The following is a 23,944-nucleotide window of genomic DNA, read 5'->3' as shown; positions in this document are numbered from 1 at the left end:
ACTAGAGGGTACCGTTAGACAGGAAATTAATTCAGAGTTGTATGAAGGCTTGCTAGCAGGCCTTCAGGTCACCAACTCAAAATCTGATTTGTTAAAGCAATATTTTTATTGACACCGACAGTATTTGTAGAACTGATTGTGAAGGCGTCCAGGCAGATTTTTGACCCTGGTAACAAATGATGGCTGAAATGGCATTGGTTAATTGCTTAAATATGAAAACGCACAACAGGGGAAAACTAGCGAAAGGAAGATGAAAGACAATTTGGAATTCATGGAAGAAATATAATTCACATCAGTCTGTGATTGTTAGGCCAGCAGGGAAGGCCTTGCAGGCTCTGATGGTCCACCACTGCTTGAACGTAGTATTTTAAACGCTCTGTCAAGCGTTTTGTTACTGGTGCAGCGGTGGTGAGACTGCAATATTAATAAAGCTGTATTGTATTGTATTGCCGTTAGTGTAGCTGCACCTAGTGGTTGCAAAAAGCAAATGCAGCCACTATTCTCTGTGACTTATATGTAAAAAAAAGTTTGACAATAGGCAATTCACTTCATTGAAGGTGTGCCTTATACTCCGAAGCGTTAATAATATACAGACACTCCCCTACTTACGAACATTCAAGTTACGAACACCTGTACATACAAGCATTTTTTGTGGTAACATATGTAGTATTCTCTCCAGTTGTAAATGTGCATATCTTTACAGAGCATATATTTTATTAAATGTTTATTTTTCAGTACAAACCAATACAGGTTACTAAAACAAGCCTGAAACGTACTTATATAAACCTTAAACATACTTATATAAGCCTTAAATATACATTCCATACAAAATATAACACTGAAGCAACTTATGAACGAATTCACCTTACGAACGACCGTACAAAACATATCTAGTTCGTAATTTGAGGAGCGTCTGTATAATCGTCTCACTTTCTTAATTTTTGTATACAACCAATTGATGGATTATTAGGTTGGTAATCTGTCATGTCATTTTAAATTAGGTTTAACATGAATTATTTTGAAGATATTGCTATCTTTTGATGAAAAGAAAAACAACTTTTACCTAGTTGACAGACTCGTTTGTAAGTTTGGGGGAGCGTCTGTAATACAATTGTCAACGTGAGTTGAAATCAAAATGGACGCCACTAAATTCAAAATGGAGGATTTTCTAATGGCCAGTGTGAAAATAAAGTTTAAACATTTCTTTTTCGACACTTTCTCTTTTTTACCTTTTTGATCTGTTCAACATCCATTTTGTCGTCCCTTTGTCTTATTATTCCTCAATTTGTCCGCCTTTTGTACAATTTCCATCTATGTATTATCCCTCAAACACTTTCCGCTCTCTTTTTTGTCCCTTGTCTCTTTTCTCCGTCTTCACCATCGTCGCCGCACCAAATGATCGCCCCTCCCATCTTTTCACGCGGCTTCTCAACCACAATGTGCAAACATTTTTGCATCCGTGGGCGAGACAAGAGAACGGCGAACAGACCGCATTATCCGAGGAACGTCCCAAAAGCACAACCGTTTCCTCATCTGACTTACTGGATGGAGGCGGTCGAGAAACAGTCTTAGAAATGTGAAACATTCAGATGAGTTTCATTAATGCTGAGGTTTTTCAAACGCTCTCAGTGTTGTGGGGAAACTTAGAGGCTTTTGTGAGCTGTTCTCAATGGGCTTCTTATATAATCGTCAGCGACTCTATGTTCCGACCTTATTGTTGTTTAAAACATACTTGCTGTGAATGACTGACTGTATCATGTGATGCTTTTTTATTTTGCGGAAAACGATTGTCGCGAATGAGAATTAAAGCAACAAAGAAATGATAATCCTTAAAGTCATAAGTACGGGTGGTCGTAAGTCGAGCCGGTCGTAAGTCGGATGTCACCTGTAGTTGAATGGTTCTCATTACATCATGTGTATGCTAGCTTTCTAGCTATCTAGCTGACTACCTAGATAGCTATCTATTTGCTATCTATTTTCTTTCTTTTCACTATCTATCTAGCTAGCTGGCTATCTATTAGCTATCTACCGAGCTAGCTATCTGGCTGGCTATCTATTAGCTAGCTAGCTAGCTTTCTATCTATTTGAGTTTTTCCGGGTTGAGTGAACCCTGGCGTGTGTGGCTGCCGCTGCTCACCCACAGAAAAAAACTGATCCTGTGACTGTAAAGTGACCTTGTGAGTTTTGAAAGGTGCTTATAAATAAAATGTATTATTATTATGATTTGCTAGCTATTTGCTATCTATTAGCTTTCTAGCTGGCTATCTAGCTTGGTATCTGTTGGCTATCGATTGGCTAGCTAGTTAGCTTTCTATCTATTTGAGTTATTCCGGGTTGAGTGAACGCTGGCGTGTGTGGCTGCCGCTGCTCACCCACAGAAAAAAACTGATCCTGTGACTGTAAAGTGACCTTCATAGTTTTGAAAGGTGCTTAGAAATCAAATGTATTATTATTATTATTATTAAGATTACAAAACAGGAAAAAAAATCTGTAAAATATAACAATCACGTGGAGGCTCAAGTAAAAAAAAAACTGTGACGTCCAGCTGAGGTTATCATTGCATTTACAGTTCACACTTCTAAAGTGTGGGGACATTTTTATTATTATTATTATTATTGTTATTGTTTCTTATAAAATGAGAGCCTCATTAGTCACAGCTTCCATTATATAGCATAAAAGTACAATATATAAATGTTCATCGTCCAAACTAAAAAGACTGATGAATTTGGGAAAGCTATTAGAATGTTTAATTCCCTCCACATATTACATAGAGCGCGCACAACAAATTAATGAATAACTTGTTTTTAAATCTAAAGTCAAGCATGATGACTGTTATTGTGGTTTACAAATAACAATTTGACATTTTGGTTCGGACTTTAGCAATTATCATGAAATTTAACACGTTTTATTTGCTTTCACGGGCCGAATAAAATGGTGTGGAGGGCCAATTTTTGCCCACGGGCCTTGGCTTTGACATCAATGCTGTAAACTGATAATACAATAAACTGTCCACTTTAGTAAACGCTGTCCCTGATATGATTGCTTATCGTACATTCATCCATTTTTGGATCTTCTTTATCCTCATAAGGGCCTTGGGCCTATCCCAGCAAGGTGTCAAAGTCAAGGCCCGGGGGCCAAATCTGGCCCGCCACATCATTTTATCCGGCCCCCGAAAGCAAATCAAACGTGTGAAATTCCATGATGCTTGCTAAAGTCCGAACCAAAATGACAAATTGTTGTACGTAAACCACAATTAGTCATTATTCTTGACTTGAGATTTGAAAAATCTGCCTGGCTATCTATTAGCTTTCCATTCGCTATCGATTTGCTATATATTAGCTAACTGGCTGGCTAGCTAGCTATCTGGCTGGTTATATATTAGTTATCCAGCTAGTTGTCTAGCTGGCTGTCTATTAGCTAACTGGCTAGCTAGCTAGCAATCTGGCTGGCTATCTATTAATTATATAGCTAGTTGTCTAGTTGGCTATCTATTCGCTTTCTATTAGCTATCTATTTGCTATGTATTAGCTATCTGGCAGGCTATCTATTTGCTATCGATTTGCTATCTATTAGTTAACTGGCTGGCTAGCTAGCAATCTGGCTGGCTATCTATTAGTTACATAGCAAGTTGTCTAGCTGGCTATCTTATATTTGTATTGTATTCTATTGATAATTGTATTTTATTTATTATTGTAGTTATGCTTGTCTGTGACTGTAAAGTGTCCTTGAAAGTTTTATAAGGCGCTTGAAATTAAATGTAGTGTTGTTATTATTGTAAAACTCTTTATTTATGAATTAAATTCAGTTTTTATTCCCCGTGTGGCCCGCGTTGTAACATCAAACATGACAGTAAGTCATTGTTCATTATTCAGCCGGTGTGGTTCCCGCTCTGTCGCCTTCTCATTCATCTCTGGGGCTCCCGTTGATGATTTAATTTTTTTTTTCTTCTCTATCTTGGACTCATATCAGAGCGGTCTTTCTCTCGCTTTCATGTGCCTCGTAGTCCACAAACGATGAAAGCCTTGTGTGACACCATCAAGCTCATAGTCAAGAGTGTCAGGAGAGCAACTTAAAAAGAGGAATTCTGCATTGGGTAGAAGAGACGTTTTTAGGGTAAAGTCATCTTCAATTTTAATGCTGGGGTCATCGGTGGCACCGTTTGAAAGTTGAATAGGAAAAGAAATCCACATTATCAAAAGAAAATGTACAGTTTGATCTGATGGATTTTGTTGAAGATGAAGGATTTTAGTGGAGATCAAGGATGGTGCTTGACCTCTGGGAAAAACCGTGTGAGAATGTCAATGTTTTCTGTCTGTTTCGGCACCATTTGCTTTTTTTTTTTTTTTTTTGCGCCTATAATGGGCAGCATTTTCACAGCCCCGCTTTGTCCAACAGATCCGGGCCACCACATCTTATTCTGTCAACGCCAAAGCAAATCAAAGATGGCAACGTTAATGCTGCTCGCTAAACTAGCCACCAAAATTCTCATTTGTAATCAATAATTATGCTAACTATCAGCATTTTCTTGTTATCAAAACCCCGCATTACAGTAATCGAAGAATAGACAGTTATTGTTGACTTCTGATGATAAAGAAAGGAGCGTCAGCACAGAGCGCTGATGCGAATGTGGAACTGTCGCGGCTCGGAATTGACGCAGATGTTAAGACAATCTCTTTTCGTCAATGGATGCTACAGCAGCTTTGTGTTTGCTTTCAATATTTAGCTTGTAGCAGATGTGCACATTTCAACCTTGACGTCCCTGATCCACAGGTGAAAAGGACGTGTTGATCCTCTCCTCTTTTGATCTAGAACTGCTTCATACAACAGAGGGTGCAGAAAGTGCTTAACATTGAATGATGTGTCTTTCTTTGTGTTGTCATATTGTTTTTTTTTTCTTTTGACTTCAAAGTGGCGCAGTGAAAGTGGTTGCCTTTCCAGTAGTTTTTTTCTACTTCTTCCTTTCCTTTCCTCTTCTTTCCAGAACTTTGCTGCTGTGAAATGTAAATTTCTCCATTGCGAGACTAATACAGGCTACTCCAATCCAATGGTTTTGTGCTGACTGTATGATACTGGAGATGAGAGCAAAAATAATCAAAGCAAAATAGTTCTATAAAAACATATTGGTAAGTGACAGGCATATTTCGGCATATGGGCAGGCAATCGTACAGCGTATGAGTCAAAGCGATGGGTGGACTCTGCCGTTGTACTTTTGTAAATAGTTTTGTAATACTATATCCGTTTGTTTAACCCAGTATGGTCAAATCACAACGACAAACAGTATTACACCACAAAAACAAATTCCACTTGGGTCGGTCTAATTTCACGATGGCTCAATCTAGCTTCCCCACTCGATAACACTCGTCACTTTACGACCTTTTATCAAAACCCGGAAACGAAACAGAAGGAAAAAAATGGGCGTATCACCGGATTTATCCCTTTATGGTATTGGGGGCTACCCGGAAACAATATGGCAAGACACAACGCTGCCATGTAAACTATAGTAGTGTATTTTAATATTAGGGAATATTAATTTTTGTATTTTATATCGGTTGCCAGTCTGTGTTTTAAAACTACTTCTCGACTAGTGTTTTTTTTTTCCTTCGAGCAAGTTTCTTCATCGACAAGTGCTTCACTTTTACTTACTACGTCACGGCTCCACCCCCCGCCCACTCCATATTTGGTTAATGACGTAGGCAGCACATTCAAAAGGGTTCCCTTCTGTAGCGCACAATACGAGGGGGGCCCGCTGCTCCCGAATAATATTACGAGTTGGCAAAGCTTAAGACACAAGAGCGCTCGAATCGTCAAGAAATCAGGGAGCAATCCTCCCGCTCTCTTCTTACACGAAGAATCATGCAGCGTTAACCCACGCGCGCGGCTAAACGTGAAACATTCGTGCGGGGAATTAAAAAGTGTTGTCGCGAGTTTAAGATTTGCCAGGATGACTGCTACAACTCTGGAGAAGATGCCGATGACTCTTGGGGGGTTCGAGAACGTTTACCCCGTGGACGACATCGCCGGGGGCTTGCCTGCATCGGTTGCCATTTTCCCCAATTCTGACATGGGGGCAAATTACGACCAGATCAACGTTGCTGCAGGTAAGACACGATGAAGTCGAATTTGGCAGAGTGCGCATACCTGTCAACTTTTACCTTTTTCTTAATCATAATGACAATAGTGTACGGCGTACTACAACTTTTATACGGGGGGGGGGGACCTTTTTTGGCTCAAATCGAGTTCGTCAAAACTGCTGGTAGCCAACGACAATGTTGCCGCCGATCACGGCAAACCCGCAAAAGTAATCCTCAATCGTATATACTTTTTATATCTACGATTTTATAGAAATAAAATGTATTATTATTATTATTTATTATACGGTCGTATTGATAAAAGCATACCGTGCGCATGCGCGTTAAGCTACCTCCATTTCCGCTTGTTAGCGTTTTTGTAAACTAATAATAATAATAATACATTTGATTTCTGAGCGCCTTTCAAAACTCTCAAGGTCACTTTACAGTCACAGAAGAGCATAGAAAAAAAACAGCCTTCACACAACCCCGAAGTACCAGTATTAGTAGTAGTAGTAATAATATTATTAGTATTAGTAGTATTTGTATTCAAAATCAGAAAACCTTTATTCGTCCCACAATGGGGAAATTTAATAGATATATTTATATATCTATATCTGTATATATTAGTTATTATTAGTATTAGTAGTAGTAATAGTTTTAATAATGCAAAATAATGTACGGCAAACTTCAACTTTTATATGGGAATTGTAGTGATTTATAAGGACAGCTATTAGCCAAAGTTGACAGGTATGTAGTGGAATAATGACTTATGTAGTGGGAAAAATGTCTTTTCCAATTCTACATCATAATAATAGTCATACATTTTATTTTCAAAACAGTTACAATTCTAAATAGAAAGCAGAGATAAAGCTACACAGAAAATGCAATCTTCTTTTTTTTTAATACTATCAAAAACATTTCTGTCCTCAAAGTATTTTACTAATGATCTTTTTATTTTATTTTTTGGACCCAGATCCCTTCACGGGTGCAGATATGAGCGCAGACAGACGTTCTGTGGATTTTTCATCTTACTCGGGCGCTTTGTCTCAAGCATCGTCCCACCACAACCAGACGTTGACCTACATGGGGAAGTTCTCCATCGACTCGCAGTACCCCGCAAACTGGAACCCCGAGGGAGTCATCAACATCGTTTCAGGAATCTTCGCCCATCCTCCTCCTCCTCCACCCACGTCATCGTCTTCTTCTACTTCTCCTTGTCACGTTGCAAGCAGAACTTTAAGTTGCACCATGGCCGCCGCCCATCAGAACCAAGTTGACATGGAGCATCATCAACTGTACTCTCCTCCGCCTCCGCCGCCGTATTGCGCCGAGGCGTATCAGGATCCGTCCGCGTTCCTCTCCGCGTCCACCTGCCACGTGGCCTCGTACGCGTCGCCCAAGCAGCGCCACGGCCACGACGTTCCGGGACTCTTCCCGATGCTCCCCGACTACCCGGGTTTCTTCCCGCCGGCTTGCCAGCGAGACGCGCACGCTGCGAGCGTCCCGGATCGCAAACCCTTCGCCCCGTGTTCCCTCGACACTTTGCGGCTCCCTCCGCCTTTGACCCCGCTGAACACCATCAGAAATTACACGCTGGCCGCTCCGAGCGGCGAAGGGGGAGCCGCCACCCGGCTCCCTTCGGCGTATACCCCCCAGAATCTCCCGCTGAGACCGATCCTGCGACCGAGAAAGTACCCGAGCAGACCCAGCAAGACCCCGATCCACCAGCGCCCCTACCCGTGTCCGGCGGAGGCTTGCGATCGCCGTTTTTCCCGCTCCGACGAGCTCACCAGACACATCCGAATCCACACGGGACATAAGCCCTTCCAATGCAGGATTTGCATGCGCAACTTCAGCCGCAGCGATCACCTGACCACTCACATCCGCACGCACACGGGGGAGAAACCGTTCGCCTGCGACTTCTGCGGCCGCAAATTCGCCAGGAGCGACGAGAGGAAGAGGCATACGAAAATCCACCTGAGACAAAAAGACAGGAAGTCCTCGGCGTCGTCCGCGAACAACGGGATTTGTGCTTAGGCCGAGGGGCACTTTTCCCGCACGGTACTGACCCTTATTTGTTGTTTTTTTTTTTTGAAACCGATGATTGACAAAATGTCATCATTGCACTTTGTCTACTGAACATACATTCTCAACAAGGGCGATTATTTGACATGTGACATAAAAAAAAAATCACAAGAATTAACTGCAATAACATGACCAAAATAAAAGATTATTGAAACAATATTAACACACATTTCCCCTTTGTGCCTTGTAACGTTCTGATTTTAGGGACTCTAATGTATATTTTGTTGTTATGTAAAGTTGTAAAACATATATTTTATTTTTGTATTCATCTCCTCGCGTGTCATTTTAAATAGCCTCATCGTATGTGTCGTTCAACTATAATGTCGTGCGAAAACAACACTTACATGTTTGTCGTGGGATTTATTAAATGGATGCAAAGCGTATAGTTGTTTTTGGTCATGTGTTAAAAGGGGTAAATACCCCAAACACCCCGCTCACCACCTTCTCCCACCGATTCTCTGAAAGTGGTAAGTACAGAAATTAGTTGACCCAAAAAAAAAAAAAGTCTTCTAATCATATAGGAAATAATATCCCACGTGTCATATATGGTATTTATGACTCATCATTGTCACCCACTCGTGTTAAAAGATCTTGAACTGTGACCTTTCATGCCAAATGTTGGTTCAAAAATGTCTCATTTGTGTCACACAGCCATCATCCAGCAGCTGGAAAAAAAATGTGGAAGTGAAACAATACATGTTTTTTGACATTCCATTATTACATTAGATTAGCCTTGGAGAAATGTACATATTATTATGATTGGTTTATTATTATTCTTACTTGTTTATTACGTTATTTCTATTAGTCTCATTAGTCTGACCCATGCATCCAGCAGCTACCCGGTGGCAATCAATGTATTATTATTATTTTATTGTTATTAGTCACTCGCAGTGGAAAAATCTACTTATTATTATTAGTAGTAGTCGTAGTAGTAGTATTTATTATTAGTATTAGTAGTTATTATTATCATTGTTTCTTATTTTATTATTATTATTTCATTTTTATTAGTCTCATATGTGTGACCCACTAAATAGCTACCCGATGGCAATCAATGTATTATAATAATAATAATGATTATTATTATTATTATTTATTAGTCTGATTTGTGTGACAACCGCATCCAGCAACTGCCAGGTGGCAATCAATGTATTATTATTATTAATATTGATTATTAATTTTATTATGATTATTTTATTTTTATTAGTCACTCACAGTGGAGAAATCTAGTTATTATTACTAGTCGTAGTCGTAGTAGTATTTATTATTAGTATTTATTATTATCATTGTTTCTTATGATTATTTTATTATTATTTCATTTTTATTAGTCTCATATGTGTGACCCACTAAGTAGCTACCTCAATGTATTATAATAATAATTATTATTTTTTATTAGTAGTCTGATTTGTGTGACCCCCGCATCCAGCAACTGCCAGGTGGCAATCAATGTATTATTTTTATTTTATTGTTATTAATCAATCAAAGTGGAGAAATGTAATTATTATTAGTAGTATTAGTATTTATTATCCTTTTACTGAGCGAGTTGCTTGTTCTGTAGCCACAAAGGGACATAAGTCTTCTTGTGCCTGTCCCCAGCCCGGATAAATACAGAGGGTTGTGTCAGGAAGGGCGTCCGACGTAAAAGCTGGGCCAAAACAAACATGCGGATCATACCTCTGAAGATGGAGGTCACTGATTCGCTGTGGGAAAAGCCCAAAGGAAAAGAAGATTTATTATTATTATCGTTGTATTTTATTATTATGATTAATTAATTTTTATTAGTCTCATTTGTGTGACCCACGCGTCCAGCAGCTAGCCGGCAAAATTCGACCGTTAGTTACTATGATCAGTCACTGTTGTTTGTTTTTGGTGAGCCAATAGAATCACTTCAGATTTTGCTTTAAATGTCTAAACAGTTGAAAATCAGTGACATGAATGAATCAATATGAATATAATCTTTGAGTTTATTTTTTCCACATACATTCAATAGTACAGAGTCATTATCCACCTGCCACAGTGGACAACAGGTGGAACATAACATTGGTGAAATGAATCAAATTGATCACAAGTGAGAATCTCTATACAGGAGCATGCTTGATGAACAAAATGGTCTCCTTTCATTTGATAATGACGGCGGAGGAGTTAGAGAAAAAAAAGACTTTACGAGAGAATTTGCTGAAAAGAAGCATCCAAATAATGAAACATGGTGGTCTGGGGGTGCTTTGCTCCTAAAGGACCTGGACGGTTACACAGCAAGACAATAACACAAAAACATAAGAGAAAATACACAACATAAGAAACATTTGCTAATGCATGTAATTTACAAAAGCAAGAGTGTCAAACTATTATTATTATTTTTTTTTTTTGCCGCGGGCCACATTGACGTTACGGTTTCCTCTCGGGGGCAGATATGAATTTAGGGAAGCCATTAAAATCGTTGATCCCCTCCACATATTGCGTATAAAGTGCACAACAAATTGTTTTCAAATTTGAGGTAAAAAATGACTTATTGTGGTTTACATGCGACAATTATAATGTAAAGAAATGTAAGGGATTAGCCATATAGAATAGAAAGCGCTCGCTAGCGATCTCGATCGCTAGCGAGCTTGAGCACTACATAGCTCTGTCGTAAACTAGCTTGAGCGCTACCTAACTCTTGTCGTAAGCTAGCTTGATTGCTACCTGGCTCAATCGCTACCTAGCTCGATTGCTAAATAGCTCAATCGCTAGCTAGCTTGATGGCTAGCTATCTTCATAGATGAGCATGGAATTTCAAGTTTAATTTGCTTTTGCGGGCCAAATGAAATGATGTGGCGGGCCAGATTTGGCCCCCCGGGCCTTGACTTGGACACCTGTAATGTTAGCCAGATAGAAGTGAAAGAGCGAGCTAGCTAGCTAGCTCGATCACTAGCTAGCTTGAGCTCAGTCACTAGCTAGCTCGATCGCTAGCTAGCTTCATAGATGAGCGTGGAATATCACAAGTTTAATTTGCTTTTGCTGGCCAAATAAGATAAGGTGCCCGGCCACATTTGGCCCCTGGGCCTTGACTTGGACACCCGTAATGTAAGAGATTAGCCCCAATGGAATAGAAAGCGCTAGCTAGCTAACTCAATAGATAACGAGCTAGATCGCTAGCTAGCACTGTCGCTCGATATTTCTATCGCTAGCTAACTTCATAGATGAGCATGGAAGTTTAATTAGCTTCCACGGGCCAAATAAAATGATGCGGCAGGCCCGATTTGGCCCCCCGGGCCTTGACTTTGACACCCGTGTGTTAAAAGCATGTTGTCGTTCTGAGTTCAGCGTTGATAATAACAATATCTTTGGTAGACAACACATTGTGATTCTCCATTGCAACTATTTTTTTAATGAATTGTAGTTTTTTTAACATGGCTTTCTTTAAAGGTTTTGTTTTTACAATGAATATAAAGTATTCAAACGACAAGAAAAATGACACCTTTTTCTTAAGCTTATTCTTCTGCAGTTGGGAATTCAACGACTGTGCTCTGACGTATAAAGTGGTACTTTACTCCCCATTGCATCCATGAGATTTGAAATTAGATTCACAAAACATTCGAGTTTGGGATTACATTCATGTGTGCACAAGGCAATCTGGTCCATCATATATACAATGTGAATAAGCTTTATTTAAAAAACAAACTTGCACTATCAGTTGTTATAGCGTATTTTCCCGTGTATACCAAAAGCCTTCATTTTCTTTGAAAGATGAGGGAGGCGGAGTTGCGAGTCATTTAGCCTCCGAGTTTCTATTCAACATTTTGAATGGATTTCGACTTACAACCACTTGGTCGCAACGGAACACGGTCGTAAGTTGAATGTTACGCGTACTATCTGGAAAAAATATGAAAAGACACCATTCAATGGGGGTGCGCCTTATACACGGTTTTCAGCAAGTTACGTTGAATTTCACTGTGGGTAGTACGTTCATTTTAATTGTTGAGGGGTTGAATCTTTGGAGCAAAAACCAATTTGTCCTCGTCATTGACGGAAGCAGAAATGGATAGATAAATGTGGCTGAGTACATGTCGCCAACAACATTGGAGTACGGCCGTAGTGTGACGGTTTCACACAGAAACCACAGGACCCGGGTAAGGCTCTCCTCCACACCAGAAGTCCTCTGGTTGAGGGATTTCCAAAAGCCATATCTCCTTCTCTTTCCCTTTCTCCTCCTCTTCTTGTCGTTCTTGGTTGTCCATCGCAGCTATATCCGGGTCGCCGGCAGTTTGTAGAACTTTATAATAGTGACAATCCCGCCCGTCATCCGGATCGTATGGCGGCGCCAAGATATCCAGGAAAGCAGCAGGTCCCTCTAAAGCGTCGATCTGGTGGAGATTATCCCGTTGAGGTGTCAGGAGGCAAGGTCCGCTGTTTTCGGAGTATTCGGCCACACAGCGGAGAACGGAACGTCGCAGTGAAGCGTTTTGGAAGGGAGCCGCGGGAGTTTCAAAGCGAGGAGGGGGAGCGCTGACTGTTTGGCCGCTTTCCAGTTTGTCGAAGCAACTGACGTTCACCTTGCCGTACAGGACCTGGACAAAGGGGAAATGACCTTGAAACATCCACCTTAGCATAAAAAGAGCCAAGACACAGATTCACCATTACATTGGCGCTATAGAAACCGTTTAAAGTACACCCTCAAATTAGAAGTGTACAAAAATTACAAAGTAGAAGGACCTAGGAACGGATTATTCTCATTTCAATGGTTTCCTATGGGAAATTAATTTTTGGGATACACATTTATTCGCGAGAATATAATCTTGGCATACAAACTAGTTTTCGGAGGACGAACCAAACCACGCAGCGCCACGGTGGATGGCGGACTAGTTTTTCACACCCCCTTTGAGTGCAGACGTGGTTTGCTATCGAGTGGAGTACTTTTGCGATTATGGGACCGAAAAACACCCCACCGCAGGCTAGTGTTAAGCCGAAGAGGACACACGCAAAATTTACGGTCGGGCAGAAGGAGATATTCGAAAAACACAAACAAGGTGTGCGTTTCTGTGACTTAAGGTCCTAGTACCAGTATGCTAAGTCGACCATTGCTACGTGTGGCTAAGGGTGTCTCTGTGTTGTTTAAGCAACGGTCTCGGGCAATAGAAGAGGTTGAAAAACCTCTGTTGATTTGGATTCACGAAAAGCAGCTAGCAGGGGACAGTGTGAGTGAGGGTATTATCGCCGAGAAAGCACAGCAACTTTGATATCATCAAGAGGCAACTACATCAACTACCATCACAAAAGTAAATAAAAAAACGTTATTATACTGTATAGTTTATTTTTTTATTACAATCCAATAGCACATTTATTATACATAAAATAAGGTATATTCTGTGTCGTTTTAAGGCGTATTTAGTCGAAAATTGTGTTTTATGGGGACATGGGAACGGATTATTGTCATTTTTAATGGTTTCTTGTGGAAAATAAATGTTTGGCAGACAAACTTTTCACCTTCAACACACTTTCTGGGAACCAATTACGTTCGTAAGCCGAGGTATCACTGTATTTCCAATCCGTTAAGCAAACAATAACATGTCCCCAACTAATATCATCTTAAAATCAGTCTGCATTTGTATGTCCCGAGAAAACATTTGCAAATGTTGTCAGCAACAACAAAACAAACAAAAATGGGCACAGATAGAAGTATCGAAGACCTTTAGCATCCCGTTCATGCCTGGATGGTCGTGAAGAGGTATGGAGGCTCCGGTTCTGAGCAGGAAGATCCCCATGCTGAACACATCAGTCTCGCAGATGTGCATGTAGGTGACCGGCGGGGGCTCCGGCTCCGACGGACCGGAGGTCGATTTGGTTTTCCCAGGAGCGATCCTGACATCCGGAGCCCTGAGCGCGGTCACTAAGGAAACCAGTTTGGCCTGTTTTTCTCCAAAGACTTGACTATCTCCATTTGCCGAACACTTTAAACCTTTATAAGTAATAATCGCTTGCTTTGCTATCTTCTGGATGAGAGGATTTTTGTTGTTTCGCGACATTCTTGTTGATGGGGGGCGGGGGGGGGGAATAACGGTTAAAGGTGCACCTTTTCCGTCGCCAATGAACGCGCCTGAAATGCCTCACAAACTACCCAGTGTCAAGAAATGTTACCCAGAGTTTGCTGGTCCAGGTTATCTAAGGATGAAATAAACAAATCTGGGTGAAAAGTGTGGCTTTTCTGGTGGTAATATCGAATTTCATCGCCAAATATTATCTTTCCTTCGGTCATTTTCCAATCTTCCCTTGCTCAGCTGCCTGCTCTCACAGAGGCTGCGCAACAAACGCAAAGCACCATGGGATTTGGAGTTTCAATACAAATTATGAATTCATATGATCGTAAAAAACATTTAACCACATGAAAACATTCGATTTTTTTTGTAGGACAAAAACGCTTGTCACATTTTATCTTCAAAATATTAATGAATAATACTTTAACGTGAAAAATACTGGCTTGGGAGAAAAAAAGAGACTACGTTTCCCACAAACCACTAGAACAACCGAGCGTTGGAAAGAGGAAGGCCAGATCGGCCATTGAACTCGTGGCTTCCGCTGAACGCAGTGACTTCCGGCCCCTTGGCTCTCTTCGCTTGAATAGAGGTCAACAAATAGTTCCAGAATGTCGGCTTTTTCTATCAACACTTAGTGGGTGGTATTCATCATAAGAAAATATAGAATTTAATCCACCGCTATATTACATAAAAAATATAAATGTAAAACAAAACCGTCCAGATCACGTGATTGTCTCGGAACACGAACCCAGTCAAACTATATGTCGATAAGTCAGAACGTCTTCTTAAAAGTATACGGTCAACCATAAGTAAAGAGAAAAAATATGTATGTATTGTTTGTTTTTTATTTCAAACAATATTAATATGCAGTAGTAAGGTAGTTGTTTTTTATTTCAAACAATATTAATGTACAGTCGTTACTGCCTGTCTTAGTGTACAATGAACTGCAAACTTAAACTTTGCGGTCATTTAGTGTTGGATTTGCATTGAAATAGATTTCTTTCAACTACGCGAGCGCACGCACACCAACAAACACACACACATTCCTTTTTCAATGGTTTTGTGAGGTCCGGATAACTCCAGATAAGGAGTGAGGACCACAGTTGCTGATGAGTTTAGAGAAGAACTAGTGTTACATTTGAACACTAAATGTCACCCCATTTCCCACTTCAACTTCTTTAAAAACACAGAAAAAATGGACTGAAATAACAGCAGGAGTGAGGTTTCTGAATGGCTAAATTCAAAGTCCTCACCCCTGTAGTGAATTTGGTTAAAATATAGTTTTACTTTTTGTGGTATGAACTTTTCCCTCTCATTAACCGTGCACACACATATAAACACACACCGTGAGTAAAAAGTGTGTGTATCCAAGTGAAATGAAAATACACACCAAAAAAATCATTTTGGGTGAATTTGTGAGGACCTTTCGGAAACTTTAACAGATGCATATAGAGACTTTCTAGAAGCCTTTAGAATGAAAAACTTGTGAGGACCGGCCAATAGGTACTCACTCGTCAAAAATGTCCTCACTACGTATGGTATAAAATGTTAGTGGTCCTCACAAGACTCGTCATACAAACACACACACAAGCATTCCGTCTCCAGAATTGTTGAGACAATGAAACTGCAGATAACATCTACTTATGGATCACTTCATCCAGTTCAAGATGGCTTTTGTGTGATCAATCAATAGCCAACTTGTTTTCTCAAATCAGAGTTGGCATAATTTTGCCTTCCATTGTCGACAATATGAAAGCCTTTTGCATATTGACCTCTAAGGCCTCATTCAAACAAGGCCGTCAGCAAATAATGAAATCCACTCATTTGTCAATGAATGCTCACAGCCTGAGCCAAGAATGCATTTGTATCGGTTTGCAGGCAAAATGTCCTGCATAACTTGATGGGAAACATCAAGAACGGAGCCAATGCTAATGTTTGTTCATTCCATCAAAAACTGCTTTGGGGACGTCGTAACTGGAACTTTGAGAGTTAATCACGTAGTGGCCAAACATGAAGTTGATGAAAGGCAAAGTACGTCTTGTTCAATGTTTGTGTTTCCTTCATACTTACATCATTTTCACTGATAGGTCATCATGAAAACATAGATGGAAAATGATGTGTGATATACAAATGTGATTCTCATTTTTGGGGTATATTAACCTCCTGGGTAAGCAGGCGGCCTCAAATCATTATAATATGACATATTGTGTAGGGGTAGACCATCCAAAAAAAAAAACAAATGGCCAGGAAGGAGAAGCTGGATAGCAAAGATCTAAATTTAAGGCATCACCAAAAAAAAAAAAACGGTCCTGCACTAGCTTTCGGCGGATGAACACTAAACCACACGGTCCAACAGTGCCACAGTGGCTGGCGGACTAGTTTTCATCACACCTTTTCTTTGAGTGCAGACGTGGTTTGTTATCGAGTGGTGTACCATTGCTATTATGGGACGGGAAAAGACCCCACCCACCACAGGCTAGTGTTCAGCCGTGCATTTGTGCATTTGTGTGACTTAGCGTCCCAGTACCAGTATGCTAAGTCGACCATTGCTACATGTGGCGAAGGGTGTTTCGATGTTGTCTAAGTAACGGTCTCGGGCAATCGAAGAGGTTAAAAAACTCCTATTGATTTGGATTAACCAAAAACAGCTAGCAGGATGAATGTCAGACGTTTCGCTTTTTATCCAAGAGGCTTTGTCAGTGAACTAAAATTTCTGCTGGTAATTTTGGCCCTATATATATATATATATATATATATATACCTGGAAAGTAGGGATATATATATATATATATATATATATATATATATATATATATATATATATATATATATATATATATATATATATATATATATATATATATATATATAGGGCCAAAATTACCAGCAAAAAATGTAGTTAGCTGACAAAGCCACTTGGATAAGAAGTGAAACATCCGACACCTTCAAAGAAGTACAGATGACGGCTGAAGAAACCTTCTCATCGATGGACTTTATTATACTGTACACTTCATTTCTTTAATTACAATACAATAACACATTTATTATACATAAAATACGGTATATTTTGTGTAGTTCTAAGGCTTAATTAGTAGAAAATTATGTTTTATAGGGACCTGGGAACGGATTATTCTCATTTTAATGGTTTCTGATGGGAAATAAATGTTCAGCAGAGTAACCTTTCGCCTTAGGCACACTTTCTGGGAAGCAATTAAGTTCGTAAGCTGAAGTATCACTGTATTTTTGTCCAAAATTAACTCTGTCTACACTAGAATCTTTGTTCTGTCCAGAATATTTTGGAACTCATGACATACTTGTGAAGTTCACATTTTCTACCTGTGCTCGTCATATACGTACTTCGGTTTCCTCCGATATCGTCAAAATGTGTTTTTGTCCGTTAATCTATTATATATATATATATATATATATAATATTTGAAGCATCCATTGACATGCCTCAATGTGATTCTAAATGATATTCAATGAAATGTTCATATCAAAGTTAACTAGCATAGGCTTTATAGCTGACCCCTTACACAAAGAAGGACAATCAAGTGGCCTTAAAAAAATAGACAGATGGACAAGTCAAACACTTTCTGAAAGGAAGTGAAGTGTAAAAAAAATCTCATCCAAGGTTCATGATGAAGTTATGGTCACTACTGAGGAGTGCAGGAGTAAAGTACAAAACACTGATGCGCAACCGGCTCGTTTGTCACTGTTGTTGCTTTGATACACACTATTAACTGACTGACTGCCTCCATGGAGACTCTTAGACGATGCACTTTACGCCGTTTGGACCAAAGCAGTTACTGTAAATCAACAATCAGTCCTTTATTGATTTTATCGTTATCCAAAATAACGTTGAATTGATCAGAATTACAATAATCTATATTTGCCATGGATGTAGGACACACATGGAATTTATTTGTCTTTGGTAGAACACTAGTATCATCGTAAAAAAGACATGACAAATGAGTATGGGAGACATTAATAAAGGGTAATCTAATGTAACCTAATTCCTTAATGTAAGTGGTACCTCTCAGTAGCAACTGTGAGATAATGTGCAAAGTGTCAAGCAGACAGTAGCTGGATAAGGTGGTGGGCAGGGTGCTGAGGGTCCAGTAGGTCATAAAAGAGTGAAAAGGTTGCCTGCGGACGATTAGCTTTTGTGAGGTTTCATATCAATAAAACATTAACCATGAAAACATATACATACTAATAATATACTTTTTATGTTATCAGGTTACAGGTTACCATTATTATTTCAGGTTATTATTATACACAACCATTTATTTTCTCTATTGCTTGTCCTCATTTGGAACACAGAGTGTTTTCTTTTATTATTATTATTATTATTATTATTATTATTATTATTATTATTACTACTACTACTATAAGGGTGTGTTATTTTATTATTTCATTATTATCAGCGAGCATTATTATGATGATGATGATGATGATTATTATTATTATTATTATTATTATTATTATTATATTATTATTTTATATGAATGTGTTATTTTATTCTTTTATTATATCATTATTTTATTGTGATGATCATTATATGGACAGCTATTATTATTATTATTATTATTATTATTATTATTACTACTACTATAAGGGTGTTTTATTTTATTATTTCATTATTATCAGCGAGAATTATTCTGATGATGATGATGATGATTATTATTATTATATGGTTGTGTTATTTTACTATTTTTTTATTTGAGTATTTTATCGTTGTCTTATTTTCTTATTTTATTATGACGATCGTTATATGGAGAGCTAGCATTATTATTGTTATAATATGGTTTTGTTATTTTATTTTATTATTTCATTATTTGAGTATTTTATTATTTTATTGTTATGTTATTTTATGATGATTGTTATATGGACAGCAAGCATTTCACTGATCATGAATATGAAAGGATGGGGTTATTTCACTGTTTTTTTTTTACAATTTAATTTATTACAAATTTCTTATTTCCTGATTTATTATGTTCAGTCCACTCAGTCACCAAAATTAGGTTAGTACATGCTGTCAAGGTCTGAGGACTTCTTCATTTATTATTTTAAAACTAGTTAGCCATTAACTTGTTGTGCGCTGGGTATGGAATACTGTCATACTGTAATACAGAGAGATGTTCGCTTTCATCAAAATGAAGATAATATTTATTTATAATAATAATAATAATAATATATTTCATTTATAAGCGCCTTTCAAAACTCTCAAGGTCACTTTACAGTCACAGGATAAAATTTTCTCTGTGGGTGAGCAGCGGCAGCCACACGTGCCAGCGTTCACTCAACCCGGAAGTAACTCAAATAGACAGAAAGCCAACTATTTAGCTAATAAATAGCTAGCTAGCCATCTAGATAGCTATATAGCTAAAAGATAGGTAGCTATATAGCTAATAGATAGCTGCTAGATAGCTAATAGACAGCTATCGAGCCAGCCAGATAGCTAGATAGCTAATAGGCAGCTAATAGATAGCCAGCCAGCGAGCTGGATAGCTAGATAGCGAGCTAGCTAGATAGCTAATAGATAGGTAGCTATATAGCTAATAGATAGCTAAAAGATAGCGAGCTAGATAGCTAATAGACAGCTATCGAGCCAGCCAGATAGCTAGATAGCTAGTAAGCAGCTAATAGATAGCCAGCCAGCTGGATAGCTAGATAGCGAGCTAGCTAGATAGCTAATAGATAGCAAATAGTTAGTTAGCCATTACGACATGTTGTGTTGAACAGTTTAATAAAGGTGTAGGATCTGTTAGGCCTGAATGGACTTTTACACAGTAATATGCAGTGAAGAAAGTGAAAGTATGCTAGTAGTGACTATGACGTCATTGTATTTCTTTTTAATGACTGGTCGCCAATAAAACAACCATTTTTTAACTGAAAGATCATCATAAAATTCCTTTCTAGCTGAGAAGCTCGAAATCGTTGAATGTAACTTGAGTAAGGGAATCAAGTGTTTGCGAGTGTGTGTGTGTGGGTGGGTGTGTGGGTGGGTGGGTCTATGTGCGTCCAGGGCAGGAACTACCCCAGCCCCCCCCCCCCCTCACACAAGCAAGCAAACCTTTTGTTCACCGATGATGTACGAGACAAGCTCCCCGTTGGAGTACCGCAGGAACACGACAGCCGAGCAACGACGGTCTTCCATAATGGAGACTGATGAGACAGCTCCCACTCTCTTGACTTTGTCCACTACTAAGATTGAGTTGGCGCGACACTCCAGGCACCAACAGGGCCCTCGGACAGCTCCGAGAGGGACACCTCGTAAGGGAAGACGCCGACTCTGTGCGGCGGATAGGATACCGTCACATGCTGACGCGCCGGTAGATGAATGAATGATGAATGAGAGGATGGAGCCGTGGAATGATGGACATTGACCCGCTCGGCTCTTTGTCAGCGATAATGCGGAAATGTCCTGACTCCACGGCCTCCGCGTCGAGCATTCCTGAGATGACTCGGGACGGAAAAGGCAGGAAGTCACCAGTTTTACCCAAACGTCAGTACGCCAATGAAATGAAATGAAATGAAATGAACAAAAAAAAAAAACAACAACAACGACAACACAAAGACACACACGGTCATTCAATCTCAAGCATTTTCTGCACCCTCTTTGTTGCATGGAACAGGTCCGGGTGAAACAGGAGAGGATCAAAAGCGTCCTTTTCACCAGTGGATCAGGGATGTTATGGTGGAACGTGCATGTCTACTACAAGCTAAATGTTGAAAGCAAAGACGAAGCTGTAGCATAATAAATAATAAATAATAAATAATAAATAATAAATAATAAATAATAAATAATAAATAATAAATCAATCACATTAATTAAATAAATAAATATAAAAAAATGTAAAAACGTAAAAACGTTACAGTTTTGCAGCGTTACGTTACAATGCTACAACGCTACAACAATATATTAAAATATTGAAATATTGAAATATTAAAATATTAAAATATTAAAATATTAAAATTTTAAAATTTTAAAATATTAAAATATTAAAATGTTAAAATATTAAAATATTGAAGTATTGAAATATTGAAATCTTAAAATATTGAAATATTAAAATATTAACATATTAAAATGTGAAAATATTAAAATGTGACAATGTGAAAATAGTAAAAAAGTAAAATAGTAAACATGTAACAAATAAAATTATAACATTATAAAAATATCTAATTAAATAAACAAGCAACAAACAAATAAATGTTAAATAAAGAAGTATATACTTGACTAATGACAAAACTGGTGTGCCGTGATTGTGCGTGTATGTGTGTGTGGCATCAAAGAGTTAAAAAAAAAAAAACAACATCTGAAGAAGTCATCATCACATAATTCAAATTGATACATTAACTGCGAAATTCAGGGATCTTTTAATTCCACCACAGTAAATGCAATATATGTATATTTGCATTTCCATTGAGCACACGAGGATAATTCAATCAAGGAAATATGATATCGCTGTCACTAATCACATCATTGTGTGAATTTCCGTGAGCTCGGTCTTAGCAGTAATGTTATTTTGCTACCATCAAATTGCTCTTTCTTCTCCGGCACATCGGAACTCATTCGCAACACAAAGTGTCGACGTAATTTTCAACACAGATTGACGTCATTCAAAACATATTTGGTCAATAAACATTCGTCTGATTGTTATTCTGCCCCGAGAGGAACAACAAATCCAAAAGAAGGAAGCGAAAATGACATCTTTCGGCCAGCTCATAGGTCACAAATGGTTGGCAAGTGACATTGTGCCCATTTCAAAAGTCATGCTGCTTAAAATTGCCAAATAATTTCACCCCTTATGTCGTGTTGTGTGCTTAAAAAAAGAATTTCGAGCGTCATGGTCATAAGGACAAACAAATATTCTGTCATTGAAAATGTACTTTGCTAATTCTATTTTTTGTCCATTTTTCTACATGTCGTATGTTGAAAGGCTACTTTATTTTGATTTTCTTGCCTGAACATCTGTTGCTGTACTCTTTAGGACTATTTCAGGTCGTTATTGTGCCCAGTAGGGTAGAGTTGGGAGGTTGGATTGGATTGGATCTACCTTCTCACGGTGGAGAAATTTATATTTCACAGCAGCAAAATTTTGAAAGGAATGAAAGAAGTAGAATCTGGCTGGCTGGCTATCTATCTATTAGCTATCTAGCTAGCTAACTATCTACCTGGCTGTCTTTTAGCTATCTATTAGCTAGCTAGCTAGATTTCTATCGAGTTGAGTTATTCCGGATTCAGTGAACGCTGGCGTGTGTGGCTGGCTGCCGCTGCTCACCCACAAAGAAAGTTGTCCTATGACTGTAAAGTGACCATGAGAGTTTTGAAAGGCGCTGATAAATGAAATGGATTACGTATTATTATTATTATTATTATTACAACTGGGGACCACCCTTGTGTGACACTAATGAATTGGCAATCCTTGTATTCGTTGTACAAAGCAGCAAAAGCCAAGGTAAGCGAGGTAGAAATAAGCTTTTTTTTTCTTTCTTCTCGCTTACTTCACCCTCATAACATCTGGACATCTCTACTAAATGACGGATCATTCGTCCAAAAACACTACACCGATGTAAGTGGGACAATTCATCAACTAACTGGACTAGTGTGTGCGCTGTGTGTGTCTCTCTATAGTCCCTTTTCATTCAATGTGATATTTAGGACATCTTGTACATCAGTGATTCCTCAACCGGGGTGCCTCCATTTTGCTTAATTCATCACTAATTGATATCTTACTTTGAAATTCAGGTTTTGAGTTTAGTGTTTATTTCATTCCATACGTAATCCATATCTCAAATCATCAATCATCGTTCGGTTTGAGCCTCCAATAAAACCCAATGCAAATTCTGATTTTTTGAAAATAATCATCGAATAATCGAACCGCAAAGTAGCAAGGGATTACTTGTAGTTTATGTACAGCATATACATCCGCGAAGAAGGCGGTTGGGGCGCTATCTAGTGGCATACTACAGAATAGTGCTCATTTGTGAAAATACTGTCCTGTACCTTTACGTTTCACGATCGTGTTCCGATTCCAGTGTCTTTGAAGGTCTTGCTTTTTGTGTTACGCTGTGGGTATTTTTAAACGATACTACAATTTGCCTGGATTCTATACGTGCCAACGTTCTTCCTTAAGAATCGGCTCACATTCTATTTTTTTTTTTTTGCACAGGATTGTTTTCCAAGTGATAAAATATTAAATGTTATTTTGAACCATGGTTATGCTTTAAATTAACCGACACTTTAATTACCATGTATTTTCCATGCAAGGCAAAATCACTCAAGTGCAGTACTTACCAGCGATAAATGTGGTTGTGTGAAATAATCACCTTTTTTATGAAAATGTTGTTGCTGTTGATAATTTGTTCAAATGAAGACAAACACTCATGAAAGCGGGGGGCGTGTTAATAATTTTAATAGCACGACCAGACATTAGCATAGAAAAGTGCGATAACACGCACGCGGAGACACGCGCACACAAAAGCACACTCGCACAATTGTACTCCGTATTTTATTACCGTATCTATCGGTCAGTAAACTGCGTTCAGCGTGCAACAAATTCCATGTTTTAGAAAAATAAGTAGCCGTCTAAACAAATGGTAGATGTGACGTGAACATCTGACAACATGATTTTTTAAAAAAAGTAAACATTTTTCCGACATTGAAAATCTGCCACCAGTATAATCCAAAAATCTGATCCAGTTACTGATGTATATACGTATCTGGCAGGATCTAAATTTACGTTTTTAAAATGTTATTTCCTATGTTTCTACC

At 38.6% G+C, this 23,944-nt stretch overlaps 2 protein-coding genes across 2 annotated transcripts; one reads left to right on the top strand and one right to left on the bottom strand.

Moving 5' to 3' along the window:
• The first annotated feature begins 5,466 nt into the window (after window positions 1-5,466).
• Window positions 5,467-8,850, top strand: egr2b (early growth response 2b). The gene is made up of 2 exons (XM_089015439.1): window positions 5,467-6,098; window positions 7,045-8,850. The coding sequence occupies exons 1-2, from the start codon at window positions 5,942-5,944 to the stop codon at window positions 8,106-8,108; spliced, it is 1,221 nt and encodes a 406-aa protein (XP_088871565.1). The 5' UTR covers window positions 5,467-5,941; the 3' UTR covers window positions 8,109-8,850.
• Window positions 8,851-11,497: 2,647 nt separating this feature from the next.
• On the bottom strand, window positions 11,498-14,413 carry adoa (2-aminoethanethiol dioxygenase a). Its single transcript, XM_089016056.1, has 2 exons — window positions 13,820-14,413; window positions 11,498-12,700 (listed from the first exon to the last, which is right to left on the bottom strand). Exons 1-2 carry the CDS (start codon window positions 14,153-14,155, stop codon window positions 12,239-12,241), a joined length of 798 nt encoding a protein of 265 aa, XP_088872182.1. The 5' UTR covers window positions 14,156-14,413; the 3' UTR covers window positions 11,498-12,238.
• Window positions 14,414-23,944: the final 9,531 nt, after the last annotated feature.

The sequence above is a fragment of the Hippocampus bargibanti genome, linkage group LG15, assembly GCF_051943395.1.
Source record: "Hippocampus bargibanti isolate YZ-2025 linkage group LG15, ASM5194339v1, whole genome shotgun sequence".
NCBI classification, from domain to species: domain Eukaryota; kingdom Metazoa; phylum Chordata; class Actinopteri; order Syngnathiformes; family Syngnathidae; genus Hippocampus; species Hippocampus bargibanti.
The sequence above is the reverse complement of the archived record's forward strand: the minus strand, read 5'-3'. Positions and strand labels throughout refer to the sequence as shown.

Bases quoted from the DNA above. Each gene is read 5' to 3' on its own strand.
- egr2b (XM_089015439.1), top strand. From the start codon at position 5,942: ATGACTGCTACAACTCTGGAGAAGATGCCGATGACTCTTGGGGGGTTC. The intron at 6,099-7,044 runs GTAAGACACGAT...TTTTGGACCCAG, and splicing joins CCAGATCAACGTTGCTGCAG to ATCCCTTCACGGGTGCAGAT.
- adoa (XM_089016056.1), bottom strand. From the start codon at position 14,155: ATGTCGCGAAACAACAAAAATCCTCTCATCCAGAAGATAGCAAAGCAA. The intron at 12,701-13,819 runs GTCTTCGATACT...CCCTTTGTCCAG, and splicing joins GCATGAACGGGATGCTAAAG to GTCCTGTACGGCAAGGTGAA.